The 12885-nt window shown below is 35.2% G+C and overlaps 2 protein-coding genes across 3 annotated transcripts; both read right to left on the bottom strand.

Moving 5' to 3' along the window:
* Positions 1-801: 801 nt before the first annotated feature.
* Positions 802-2649, bottom strand: LOC21399401 (transcription factor bHLH92). 2 transcript variants are annotated; one of them, XR_002902419.1, is made up of 4 exons: positions 2222-2649; positions 1747-2046; positions 1285-1389; positions 995-1072 (listed from the first exon to the last, which is right to left on the bottom strand). XR_002902419.1 is itself a non-coding variant. In XM_010089479.2 (3 exons), the coding sequence occupies exons 1-3, from the start codon at positions 2573-2575 to the stop codon at positions 995-997; spliced, it is 732 nt and encodes a 243-aa protein (XP_010087781.1). In that variant the 5' UTR covers positions 2576-2649; the 3' UTR covers positions 802-994. The 2 variants fall into 2 exon arrangements, 1 of the variants encoding a protein (XP_010087781.1); XM_010089479.2 differs by lacking the exon at positions 1285-1389 and having other exon boundaries at positions 802-1072.
* Positions 2650-5181: 2532 nt separating this feature from the next.
* Positions 5182-9864, bottom strand: LOC21399400 (CRM-domain containing factor CFM3A, chloroplastic/mitochondrial). The gene is made up of 9 exons (XM_024167243.1): positions 8670-9864; positions 7932-8418; positions 7724-7854; positions 6909-7259; positions 6442-6598; positions 6060-6355; positions 5724-5783; positions 5520-5618; positions 5182-5428 (listed from the first exon to the last, which is right to left on the bottom strand). The coding sequence occupies exons 1-9, from the start codon at positions 9573-9575 to the stop codon at positions 5219-5221; spliced, it is 2697 nt and encodes an 898-aa protein (XP_024023011.1). The 5' UTR covers positions 9576-9864; the 3' UTR covers positions 5182-5218.
* Between the last annotated feature and the right edge of the window lie 3021 nt (positions 9865-12885).

Raw genomic sequence — 12885 nt, 5'->3', positions numbered from 1 at the left:
TCAAACAGTTAGAAATAATAATTTCTATTTGTGGAGCAAAATAACCTACTCCACCATAAAGATTCTTAACAAATATGCCCAACTAATGGGGCACAAACAATTCACAATAATTTACAAAGTGTTATCCTGAAATTCGGTCAAACATACTGACTAGTTGCCATTTTTTAAAGGGAGAAAGAGGAAAATAGGCCAAGACTTGAGATGAATTAAAATTAATAGGCCAATAGTTTACATAAGTTAAGAAATAGGCAAAATTACTGGATGTCTAGTTATGAACCATAACTTGACAAGTTATTGTACTATCCAACAAAGTGAAATTAGTAAAATGACCTTCTTCATTTTTTATGAAGAATGACCACCTAATCATTCTTTGTAAAAAGTGGTCATTTTACGAATAAAAATTTTTAAAAAGTTATTTTACTAATAAAACTTTTCTATTGAGTTATTTTTACAAAGCTCTCCCATAATTGTCCATAACTTGTCTGGCTATGAACCATAACTTGACAAGTTTGTCCATAACTTATCTGGTTATGAACCATAACTTGACAAGTTATGGCCTATTAATTTCTATAACTAAAAATTTGCCTATATATTTTCTTAAACTTTTCATAGTGCCCTATTTTCTACTATTTCTCTTTTTTAAATGGGATGGACATATAACTTTCACTATACAAAAAAGGAAAAAAAAATGAAACTACTACGGCCTCATTCAATTTGCGGATTCGACTTTTCAATTCGAGCTGAGATGTAATTTTATGTGGGAGCTTTTCACTGTAACAGAAAAAAGTTAGATGTGACTTTTTATGAGAGCTTTTAACTATAACAAATTTGGAATTAAAAACTTAAATTGATAAAATGAATGAGAGTTATAATTCGAAACCTAAAATATATACTTGTGAGCCCAGCACTTGAGAACCAAGCTAGCACTGCCACTTATTGCTTCGCAAATCTTCAAATAAGTGAAATGGCGACACTTTTCATTTTCTTGAACTTCCTAGAAATGAGAACGAAGCCTCCACTCGGCTTCATATAGTGTTAACTGCAAAGCCTCTTCTATCTCAGCAGCTCCCACCTTTCAACAATAGAAAGAGAACCTTTAGTAGGAATTTAGATATTATTTAATTGGGATTAAACACTTCTTCTAGAGTGTGTCCTTGTTCTCTTAATTAATTACTATTTCTTAACAACTCATGATGACTTTTATGTTAAATATTGTTGCAAATCATATTTATTCCAAATTTTTTATTTAGACTGGATTAGGTTATCTACAAGATTGAGATTTACCCTCCACCGTGTTGTAGATGACCAAATGTGGGGTCTCAGCCCAGTAGTTGAAGTGTCCATTTTAGAGGGCTAGTATGCATGTTGGAAAAGAACCTTTTGAATTTTCTTCAAAAAAAAAAAAACAAAAAACTTTTGAATCTGACATCGAAATAGATAGAGACATTACATGCAACTCGTAGCTGATAAATATTAATCATTAATGCAGCCAAAGCTTTTATATTTGTTATATACAAATAATATAAATATAGTATAATACACACACATACACCCTCTTGAGCTTTACTAATTGCTACAAAGTATTTTGTAAGAATGATAAGTTGCTTTTAAACATCAAGAATGCTTCAATTAATCATGCAATATTAAATCTACTGAAAAAGAACAAGAACTATTAACCATATTCCTCTTATATGGATTTTTTTTTTTGGTTGAAAATTTCATATAGTGGCAAAAAAGAGTACAAACCTTGGTTTCTATCTCAAGTTCAACTGAAAGCTCCTCTTTTGTGAAAACCGACCGGATATTCCTGGCTTTTAATCCCAACCTTTTCAAGCAATTAATAAGTTCAACCATAGAATCAACCCCAGATATAGGATTAGCCACTTTCACTTTAATCTTCATCGCGGATCTTTTCTTCATCTCCTTCTCATCATTTTCTGCCAAAATCGCTTCGAGCTCCATCTCCCGCCTCCTCAACCTCTCCTTATAGCTCTGCAGTTGCTGAATTGTACTGGCCGCGATCTTAACAATCGAGTTCTTATCATTCTGCAACAATGATATTGATACAGATCACATAAAAATCAATTGTACTATGTAAACATCTAGCAACGAGGAAAATGATTCGCGTTTTAACACCATAATGTTGGATTAAAATTCTTAATCAATGACATTCATAAGTAAAACCCATCATTTGTTTTCTTAAAATAAAAAAAAATCATACCTTTGTGCCGATTGGCAACATAGAATACAGTGCTAAGTAGCCATCTTTCTGCTTTTGCCGCCTCATTCGCTCGTTCATCATGTGCCTAAAACTCGTCTCCTTCTCATACCCTTCTACTTCCTTTTGACCACTTATCTTCCCAACAGTAATACTACTACTACTTCTTCTCAAGAACTCTATCATTCTCTTTTTCATATTGTACGGACCGTTATAATAATTACAAGCATTTTCTTGGCCAAATTCGTTTCTGGGCATATTTGTATATGGCAGAAAAGCACTTATTTTCTCTTCAGGAAGAGACTCAGAATACCAGAAAATATTACCGGACTGTTCTTGTGGGAAAAACACGTCCATCTTCTTCTTCTTCTCCTTCTCCTTCTCCTTCTTCTTCTTCTTCTTCTTCTTCAGAGATTCCGAGGAAAATCAAATTTCGGTTATAGCCGTTAGTTTACAACGGCACTCTTAAATAGGCGGATTGATATTCATAGAAAAAACATTGAACACGTGGTCAAATGTACGTTTGTTTATTTTATTTTTATTTTTATTTTTGTATCCTGCTAAGAGAATTCTGGGTCAAAATGGTGGTGTTGTTGTGCGAAAGGTTTTAGGTTTCAGAATTTGTAGCCGTGGATTATTTGGACGCCAGTCTTTATGACCGCAAAGAAAAAGTCCAACAGTACAAGGGGACTTATTTTCCACCTCATATATCAAACGACTACCGTTTTGTTTTTTTTTTTGTTTTTTTGTTTTTTTGTTTTTTTGTTTTTTTGTTTTTTCAACCTTTTGTGCTTGTGCAATTGGGTATAAAGTCTTGTGTCACTGCACGTGAGACATGCCGTGATAAATAACCACTTGTTGATGCTTGAAACTTTAATTTATGGTAGTAGGAATGATAGGAACTTAATAATGTTTTTAAGTATTTGATTAATTTTTTAATAGTCTAATAATGCAATTATTTACATAAAAAATTTACAGTATGGGACACGATACTGCTGCCACTTATATTCTCTAGTATTTAAAATCAATCCGATTAAAAATATCAATTCTTACTAATAGTTTATATACAAAAATAGGATAGTAACCAAATCCCCTTGCACATGGTAGTCACGTGCCTCGTGTTGTTTATGTTTTTTAAAAACATACATTCGGAATGACTGACTTAGAACAAATTGATATACATTATCAGACATTTGAAAATTCAATGGTAATATATATATATATATATATATATATATATATTTAACAAGTAAAGAATGGAATATATGTTCATACACACACAAGTATGTATGTATTTATGTACGTACATATGTATACGACTCTTGTTTTGGAGTTCAATTTGGAAGAAACTGACAGACTTCTTGACAACAAGTTGGGAATGAAGTTGTCGATCTCTATCCCACGTGGAGTAAAACTCTATTCGAAGAAAGAAACGAGACCTTTTTTTTTTGGATTATTAGTTTTGGTATTTTTATATTTTAGAGTCATTTTCAGTTTGTCTCTCAAATTTTAAAAACGTTTAAGAGTCCTTTTGAATTTTAAATTATTCTCACTTAACCCATTTTATTATAATTTTTATTAAAAACATATAAAAAAAGATAGTGATGCAGTCATTTGGTAATTTTATTTTAATTTTTTTAAAAAATAAATTGATAAAAATCATATGGTCACGCTTAACCCCATTTTTTGGTTTGATTTTAACATAAATTCTTATATAAGGGCTTAAATGAGATAAATCTAAGTTTAAGGAGCAAAGTGAGTCTTCAAAGTTTAAGGGACATAGTAGGAATGACTCGAAAGTTCAGGGGCACTATTAAAATTATTTTTTTTTTATTGAGAAAATTAATGAACTTACCTTAGATACGTGTGTCTGAATTTTTACCCTTTACTCTTAATTAATACCTTTTGACTAACATAATTTTTTAATTAAAAAAGATATCAATCAAGAGTAAGGAATAAAAGTGTAAACACATGTAATTTAAGAGGTATTTATCTCTCCATTTTTTTTTTTTTTTACTCAGGAAAGAAAGGAGCCTTTAGTTGACCAGTATTATGGACACTACCATTTGAATGTCTTGATATAAGTAATTGTTTTAAAAAGTAAAAGTGTAAACACATGTAATTTAAGAGATATTTGTCTCTCGAACTTTTTTTTTTTTTGGCTCAAGAAAGAAAGGAGACTTTAGTTGACCAGTATTATGGACACTACCATTTGAGTGTCTTGATATAAGTAATTGTTTTAAAAAGTAAAAGTGTAAACACATGTAATTTAAGAGGTATTTGTCTCTCGATCTTTTTTTCTCGCTCAGGAAAGAAAGGAGACTTTAGTTGACCAGTATTATGAACACTACCATTTGAGTGTCTTGATATTTGTAATTGTTTTAAAAGTCTTTCTTGATTACGTCGCGACGCACATAACAGTGATGCGGTTTTAATATTATTGTCATTATTTTTCTCAAATCCAACTTTATTTCAGTAATAAGATTACCAAGTGATTATGAATTTGGATTCTAGAGTTTAAAGACATTTGATGAAATAGTGAAATATCGGTTGAATATTTTGGTCACTATTATACTATACTATCTTAATGTAAAGTTCATTAGTTTTTGGATTTAGATAATTCTCACAAACATGTTACATAATTTAAATGCAAGGCTTGGATTTACTAATTGCACCCAAGTAATCCACCATTTACTTGTTAGCTATGAACATGAATGCTATAACTTTGATGTGTTAATTTCTTCTGTTATATATATGAAAAAAGAAGTTTAGTGAACTCCACATAATATAGGAATTTGCTTAGCAAATGGAATATAAATGTCATTCTCACCATATAATAGAATACTTACTAATTGCATTCTTAAATTTAGTAAACACAACCAAAAATATCTAAACACTAGAAAAGAAATCAATGATGCTTATTTTTATTCATTTTATTTTCTTTTCACTTTTCCATTACATTTCTTTTGTGATTTAGTGAACTTAGTTTTTACAAGGGAATCAGTAGCGTAAAAGGAGATCTTCTTGCTCATTTTTGTCATCTCCACTCAGAGAACCATCTACTTCTAGTAAATGCTGTTCAGGAACTTCAGTTTCTGTTTGAGGCTTCTCGTCCTGGTCCTGGTAGAGATTGCGAATTAGGTCGTCGCTTTCGTCTTCACCGTCACTTTCACTTCCGTAAGTCTCGAGATAAGCCTCGTCTCCTTCTTCCTATAAACATGATTAAATGAACGAATGAGGCAACATTATCAGCAAGCCCAACAGGCGAAGAGAAGTTCTAGGAGATGAAATAAACACAGACCTCTGATTCCTCATCCTCCTCGTCCGAAGTGGGATAATCAAAATCCAACTTATCATATAAAGCTTCATCTCCTTGGTCCTCGACTATTGCCATTTGCTCCTGTCAAACATGAAACATAAATCGAATAATAAACTCCGCCAATTGAAAGACGGCTCAATTTTGTATTGACACTGGGTGAGAATTGAGATATAAAAATGTCCATACAAGTTCAGATCTGAATCTGTCCACTTTACTTTGCACAGCTGAAATATGTTTCAGGAGAGCCTGTTTGACAATGAGAAATATCAGTGAACGATAGTTAAGTTTGTGAAGGAACCAAGAAACATAATCAAGACCTAAAAAATGGAGGCTTGGCCAATTGGCAAACCACCAAGAACATTAGGCAAGAGTAACATTAGCCCGAGATTCAATGGTCATTGAACAGCTTTAAAGAGCTATAATTTGGGGTGAATACTCTCCAAGGCATATTAAACATGCTATAGAGCTCAGATTCAAAACAGATAAGCTTTGGAGTTAAGATATAAAGATAATAATATATACCTCCTGCCTCTGAAGCTCAATTGAGCGCGCCAAAGCCTTCCTCTTTGTTAAAAGATTCTTTGGCCGCAATGTGGAAGGCCGCTGATAGTCCTTTCCCCGGAATACAATTATAGCAAATTTCTTTTTGGAAATTTTGTCTACTGAAACCAGAACGCCTCCACTCTCAGCTTCAAGTGCTAAAGCGACTTTTCTGACCTGGTCAAAAGTTCTAGCATTGACGACTATCTTAATCAACTCCCGGTATTTCCAATGCAAATGCATGTTTTCTACAGTACCATCAAATACCCCACGTCTACCTGTATTAAGAAATCAATCTCCCATGAATGGCTCATAGTCAAAAAGAAAAAACACGTAATAAATTTTGCATGAATGGTTACTTTACCAAGAAGTAAGAATGCTTTCATCCTCAACCCAAGCTTACGGAACATAAACCTCTCCTCATTGGTTATGCTTTCTGGATCTGCTTGCCGATTTGCCGGTTGCAAAAATTGCTCTACCTTAGCCAAGGCTCGCTCAGCCTTCATTAGCTTTCGTTCACTCTGATGGATAAGATAAATTCAGACATTTAACTGATGAATGTTCTAGCATCACAGCCATATGACAATGTGAAATATCATGGCCTTATATTCTTGGACTTCTTATGTTAAATATTAAGGCATGAATCCAACAAATTATAATGACACAAAATTTGAATTTCAAGCATGAATAAATGGCACCAGAAATCATGTTGAGATCTCTTATTGTAGTTTCAAATTGACCATTAGGATTTAGGATGTTAGAGTATGAATGTTTCGTCATTTTAAATCTACCGAGCATACTTCAAATATAACCTGTAAATCAAGAACTTACAAAAGCAAGCTTCTTCTCAAGCTTTCTGACCAAATTAGCATGCCTTGATATCTCTGCTTGCCGCATCACTTCTTTCTTGTGACGATTATCCAACCTCTTTCCCCATTTAGCATTTGCATCCAATGTTTCTCCAAGCGTACCGGCACTTCCAGGTTGTTCAGTCACTTCAGTACGTGGTACAATTATGGCAGATGCTCTCAAACGAGCTTGCTCCTCCTCATCTTGTAGGGATTTTGCCAATCTCTCCCTTTCTAGTAATGCCTTGGTGACTTCAGGAGACAGAAAATTTTTTCCCCGGTAGAAGACTAAGAAGTCCTTATTTCGAGAGAGAAGCACGCCCCCTGTCAATTTCTACAGCCAACAAGCAAGGTTTTGTAATAATTTATTAAATCTCTTCAAGAGAACTTGAGACTAAGATAATTTTATCAGAAACAGTGATCCTTACCAGCAAAAAACCCATTTTACTACATTTGCCCAACACAAAATGAAGAAAATGGTTGAATAAAAATGAACCACGCCACAACACATTGGTAATTTAGACTCCATTTCTTAGATGTGAATTTTAGCAACACATGCATTCTCACAAACAACTATATCTAACGGATTGGCATTTTTTTCCTTATACTAATAGTTGATAATCACTTTCTATGAGAGGAAAAACCATTTACCTTCCCTTCGTGGTAGAAAAAAAAAAAAATTGATAGAAACTACTTGCATCATTTTTTAGCATAGTAATTAAAATGAAAGAAACAAACTAAGCTAGTTGCACCTTGACAAACAAATTACTGTCATAGACTTTGATTAAGTTCCATTACCTTGATTTCTTCAACCATTCTCTCACTAGTAGTCAGCTGCACACCACGTTTGAGTGCAATCTTTGCAATCAAACTTTTTTCCCATAAGTTGATCATGGCCACAGCTAGACCTTGGAGCTGCCGGTTTCTACCTGCAGAGAGGTTGTATTACGCAATGAAACTAAGCGTCAATGTAATTTTACGGAGTTACAAAAAAAACTGTCCATACCTACGGCAAAATGTGGTGGAAGAACCCTTGCAAGCCTTCGTAAAGATGTTGCCTCCTTCGGACCTAGAGAAGGTCGCACCCCAAAAGGAAGTATTCTAAAGGGTGGTTGGTAACCAGGAACTATGCTTGGAAGCATATCTGCATCCACCGGGGATATATCGGATCCTGGCCAATCTTCATACCTAGGACCCAGGCCATCCAAAATTTTGTCTATTTCATCTTCGTACTTCACTTCAGGTGACCGTTCCACATCTTTCTTCTCCTGGGAAGGAGATTCTGACTTCTCTATGGCTGTATCCGTATTTGTATCCGGAGCAAATTTGGCTAGATCTCTAGTAGATTTATCACCAACAGTTTGTATAGAAGATATTTCAGGTTTTTTGTATAACCGTTTTTTCAGTTCCAATGAAGGAACCTGATAGCTCACACCTCTGTATAAAGAAAGGGATGTGCCAGACCTCCATACCACCAACCCACCAGTTTTTCGCTGAAAATTGTAGCAAAGGCAGAACAAAAAAATTAGAGGGGAGAAAATGAGCAAGATCCAGAACTTCTGAAAACTACTTAAATATATTATTCGTGTCTTTTATTACTACTCCTGCAACTAATATTGTTGCCGAGAAAATAAATGAATTTTCGTGGATAGGAAATTGATCATTATTAAAAGAAAAGGATAAAAGCATTTACACAAATTCATGAGAAGCAATTTCCTAAAGAAAAGATTCATGAGAAGCAAACCTCTAATATCTCGTGCATTCTCTTCATATTAAGCGCAGGCGCACCTTCAATTTTCAGCCGCACAATCTCCAATGTCTTCCATCGCTCATGAATCATGTCCACAACCTCTTGTGTAACACCTGCACCCCCAATCCTAGTCTTGTGCTTCTTCTGAAACGTCAAATTCCTCAACCTCCTCAACTCCGACTCCGGAAGAGTCAGTTCCGCCAACGAAGTCTTACTTCTCCTCCTCATCGAACCGCCTTCTTTCTCTACTTTCTCCTTCGGCTTCTCCCACGGAAACCTCACCTCACCACCATTACCTCCAAACACACCCTCCACTCCCAACGGAGAATCCGGCGAAAACCCGCCCCTCGGATTAGGCAACATTCCTTCCTCAACATAAAATATATCCTCCACAGACCCTTTTTCAATCACTCTCTCCCCCTTATCCTCTTTCCCCTCACTACCAACATCATCCATGTACCCAAATTTCTTCAATTTCTCCACAATCCTCTCCATTGTACTACCACCACTATTATTATCACCACCATTTCTATTAGCATAACTTGACCTAGGCTGATTCCCACTCTCACTATTTCGATAATCCAACACGGCCCCAGGCGGTTTAGGCCTAATCTGTTGATGGGTTTCATTCCATTTCTCTATCCAACTAGTACTAGATAAATTATCATCATATTTATTATGCCAATTATTGTTCTGGGTCGTCCTAAAAAATTTGTTATATTTCCCTCCTGGGTTCTGTTCAGAGCTTGAGCTAGAGTTTACAGAACTATACTTGGTCGAATATAGACGGTGCTTTCTAAAGGTAATGGACGAACCGTACCTGAAGAACTTGATATGAGTGCCGTGGAGTGAGTCGAAGAAGCTTGTTGGGTAGAATTGGCGACTGGGAACAAGAGCCATCACAGAATATACAAATCTTTATTCATGAAAATTGCAAAGATGAGATAAGAATGGTGGAATTGAGCAGACCCAGATGATAAAATGACGAAAATTTTGAACTTTTTTTTTTCCTGGGGTTTTAGCGGTTTAACGGCTACAAATATGTTAAGGACATGAAAAAAAAAAAAAAATTGAAAATGCCTCTTTTCTCTTTGTTTTTGTGGTTCTGTTGTTGTTGTCATCCATGGCGGGGGAGTAATATCTGGAAGCCTGTTTGGATGCGTGGAATGTTGTATTCCATGTTTTCGGATAGGTGTTACCCTTTTTGAGGTTTAGAAAATCCCAACCCTGATTATCCCAAAATCCATTATTCAGCATTGTTTTCTTCTATTAATATATAAATAAATAGCAATAGTAAAAGAAAAATAAAAATAGAAGGTTAATTTTTTTTTGTGTAGTAGTAAACAAATGTTACAATAGTGGCGAAATAAAGAATTATTTTTTTATCACGCCCATATTGTTTTGATTATTTTCTTTTTATGTGACTGTACCGCTACTACTATAACAAATAATAGTTATAAATATCACAAGTTATTATATAAAATACACTATCACACTTTCAATATATATATATATATATCATAACTATTGATAAATTACTATAATGATTAAGAGATACACGGAGTAACGAAAAAACAGAAGAATCAAATTAATATTCTCTAAAAAATTATTTTTTAATACTAAAAACCTCTTAAATAACTATAATTTTTTTTTTTATCAATACCGTTTAACTTCAAGTTTCAATAACAAAAAAAAAAAATGTAAAACAAAATTCTTTTAAAAAAATAATAAGAAACTAAAAAAAAATTGAATTTTAGGTCTCATCATTAAAAACAAAAGGTACAACTCTAACTAAGATAATCATAAGCCTTCATCAAATCTATCTTTCAAAAGAAAGAAAAAAATAGAGATATTCCAATATATCAATGTGAATGGATCTTGCCACCCACTACCACCTCTAAGCGGCAACAACTCTCGTTGTTATTTCTATCGTTGCAAGGACCGTAACGACAGATTTTGTTGCCGTCATTGTGTCTCGACAACTCCGAGGCTGATTGTATCTTAATGTGGATGTAGAGACAAAGTGGAGAAAAAAATAAGAAAAAAAGATATGGGTTAGGGTAGGATTGATAGTTCCATAATCTGAAAACCTTTTTTTTTTAAAAAAAAAAAAAACAATAAATAAATTAAACATTTCTAGGATTATTTCTCTGATTTCAGATTGCGTAAAAGAGTTTTTTTTTTTTTTTACCCATATTGGGTTATGATAGTTAAATCTCGAAACAGCCCTAACAAGGTGCGCAGGTTAGTTGTTCCTCTCTCTCTCTCTTATTTTTTTTTTTTTTTCTCTTTGAATCTCTCTCATTCCATACCTCTTCTTAACCAGGTTTCTTTCTTTTAACCTCTTTCTCTTCTCATTTCAGAGAGTTACACTTTGGTTGGGTGTTTTAGTTTAATAACAATCCTTTTCGTTTAGGATATAAATTTAGGAGATTTTCTGTGTTTCTGAGATTTCGGAAAATTTCTTTCTATTTAGACCTTTTTGATGATGTAGGAAATGTGAATTTATCTGTTAAACCATGTTGGACCTTAGGCCATACGCATAATGCTGGAAAGTAATAATTTTTCCGGAAAAATATAGCACCGAGAAGAGAAAGATTGCAACTTTTTCTTATATGGGCAGATTTTCTTTTTTTGTTTTTGTTTTTATTTTTTATTGAACAACCACATAGTTTAGTGCTTGAGAATTATGATACACCCCTAAATATTAGTTTATTTTTAGAATTTGTTAATTAGCGGTGATAAAAGAAATAGTTAGTTAGTTAGTTTTTGTGCCTATAAATATGTAAGCCATCTTTGGCTAAAGGGGGAGATGAATGAAATGAATTAGTTTTCCCTTTCCTTCTCTATTCTCACTAACCCTTCCTCTATTTCTCATTTCTTAGAGTTTACGCTCACTCGAAGAGCGATTATCCGATCTGGCCACCGGAATCCATTCTGAGGATCGTATCATTAGTGCTTTCATTGAGAGATGATGATGATATTGATGGAGCTTATCGGCAGCGACGACTTTGCAGACTATTTCTTAGTTATGGAAGCCCTTGGTGATGGTCCATACACGGCCAGCTCAATGGTGTGAAAGCCTAGACTGCCTACACTTTCACCGGCGCCGGCATCCCTGGAAACGACGTCCTCCTTCGACAACAACAAGACAATTATGTCTACACAGTTACCACCCAAGGCAGATTCAACCACAAACTAGCCACCACCACAATCTGGGCTCTCAGAATCACACGGGCCAGCATTACCACTCACCTTCCCATGTTCAGCCTTCGCTCCGAGTATTCGTCAGCCAAAACCAGAGCCGATCAAAATCAACTCAATCACAACAACTCCGATCTCCACTAATCGTCCACCACTGTTGAAACCACAACCCCATACGCGACCTGGAGAGACCGAGAATGCCACCACCACACCTGCTTGGTACCCGAAGCAAGGATCAGATCCGTGGCCGCCAGATCCTTCTGATATCGTACCTGATTCGCTCTTTCCCAAAGCAAAGCCAGAAATTCTCCTCACATCCGGGTTCCTTCACGCCCTCGAATTCCGAATCGGTGGATATAGAAGGAAGAGGCGAATGAGTTTTGTGAAAGACCGAGGAAAAAAAAAGACGTACCGAAAACAAGATCAACGAAACGGAGGTAAGAGACGGAAGAACATAATATGCGAGCGAAGGCAAGCTACGACGAAGAACGGCAACGAATGCGAGGAAGCTTGGTCGCGAAGGATTGTCAGGGACGATGACAGCCGGGCCTTGTAGGGGCTGCAACAGCTGACGACGGCGGAGAAGCCCGGGAATGCATCGGCGTCAAGATCGCTTGGGTTGCGAGGACGGGGAACGACGGTGAAAGATTTTCACGACTCAATTTGGGGAAGAAGAATAAGCCTCCAAACGACCTCCTTGGGTTCCAAACGACAGAGTCCTTGCTTCCATAATCAGACATCCAGTTGGGCTCTTCCATGCTCTTGATGGGCCTCTGCTGGCTTGGGCTTTCTCAGGTCATAGTAGAGTATAAGCACGAGGAGGCTAAAAGGATTAAAAAAATAAATAAAGAAAAAAAAAAAAAATCAATATGCTGAAGAGATTATTTCTTTTTAGTGTTTGAATTAAATTTTCTTTTTTTTTAACCACCTTGAGGACACGGTGATTTTGAAGGGTTGGGGAATGATACACCCCTAAATATTAGTTTATTTTTAGAATTTGTTAATT

This window comes from Morus notabilis, unplaced genomic scaffold (assembly GCF_000414095.1).
Source record: "Morus notabilis unplaced genomic scaffold, ASM41409v2 Scaffold81, whole genome shotgun sequence".
Classification (NCBI taxonomy): domain Eukaryota; kingdom Viridiplantae; phylum Streptophyta; class Magnoliopsida; order Rosales; family Moraceae; genus Morus; species Morus notabilis.
The sequence above is the reverse complement of the archived record's forward strand: the minus strand, read 5'-3'. Positions and strand labels throughout refer to the sequence as shown.

Bases quoted from the DNA above. Each gene is read 5' to 3' on its own strand.
- LOC21399400 (XM_024167243.1), bottom strand. From the start codon at position 9,575: ATGGCTCTTGTTCCCAGTCGCCAATTCTACCCAACAAGCTTCTTCGAC. The intron at 5,784-6,059 runs GTATATATTATT...ATTGTCAAACAG, and splicing joins TTGAGCTTCAGAGGCAGGAG to GCTCTCCTGAAACATATTTC. The intron at 5,619-5,723 runs GTATGGACATTT...CATGTTTGACAG, and splicing joins ACAGATTCAGATCTGAACTT to GAGCAAATGGCAATAGTCGA.
- LOC21399401 (XM_010089479.2), bottom strand. From the start codon at position 2,575: ATGGACGTGTTTTTCCCACAAGAACAGTCCGGTAATATTTTCTGGTAT. The intron at 2,047-2,221 runs GTATGATTTTTT...TCATTGTTGCAG, and splicing joins TGTTGCCAATCGGCACAAAG to AATGATAAGAACTCGATTGT. The intron at 1,073-1,746 runs GTTTGTACTCTT...TATTGTTGAAAG, and splicing joins AACTTGAGATAGAAACCAAG to GTGGGAGCTGCTGAGATAGA.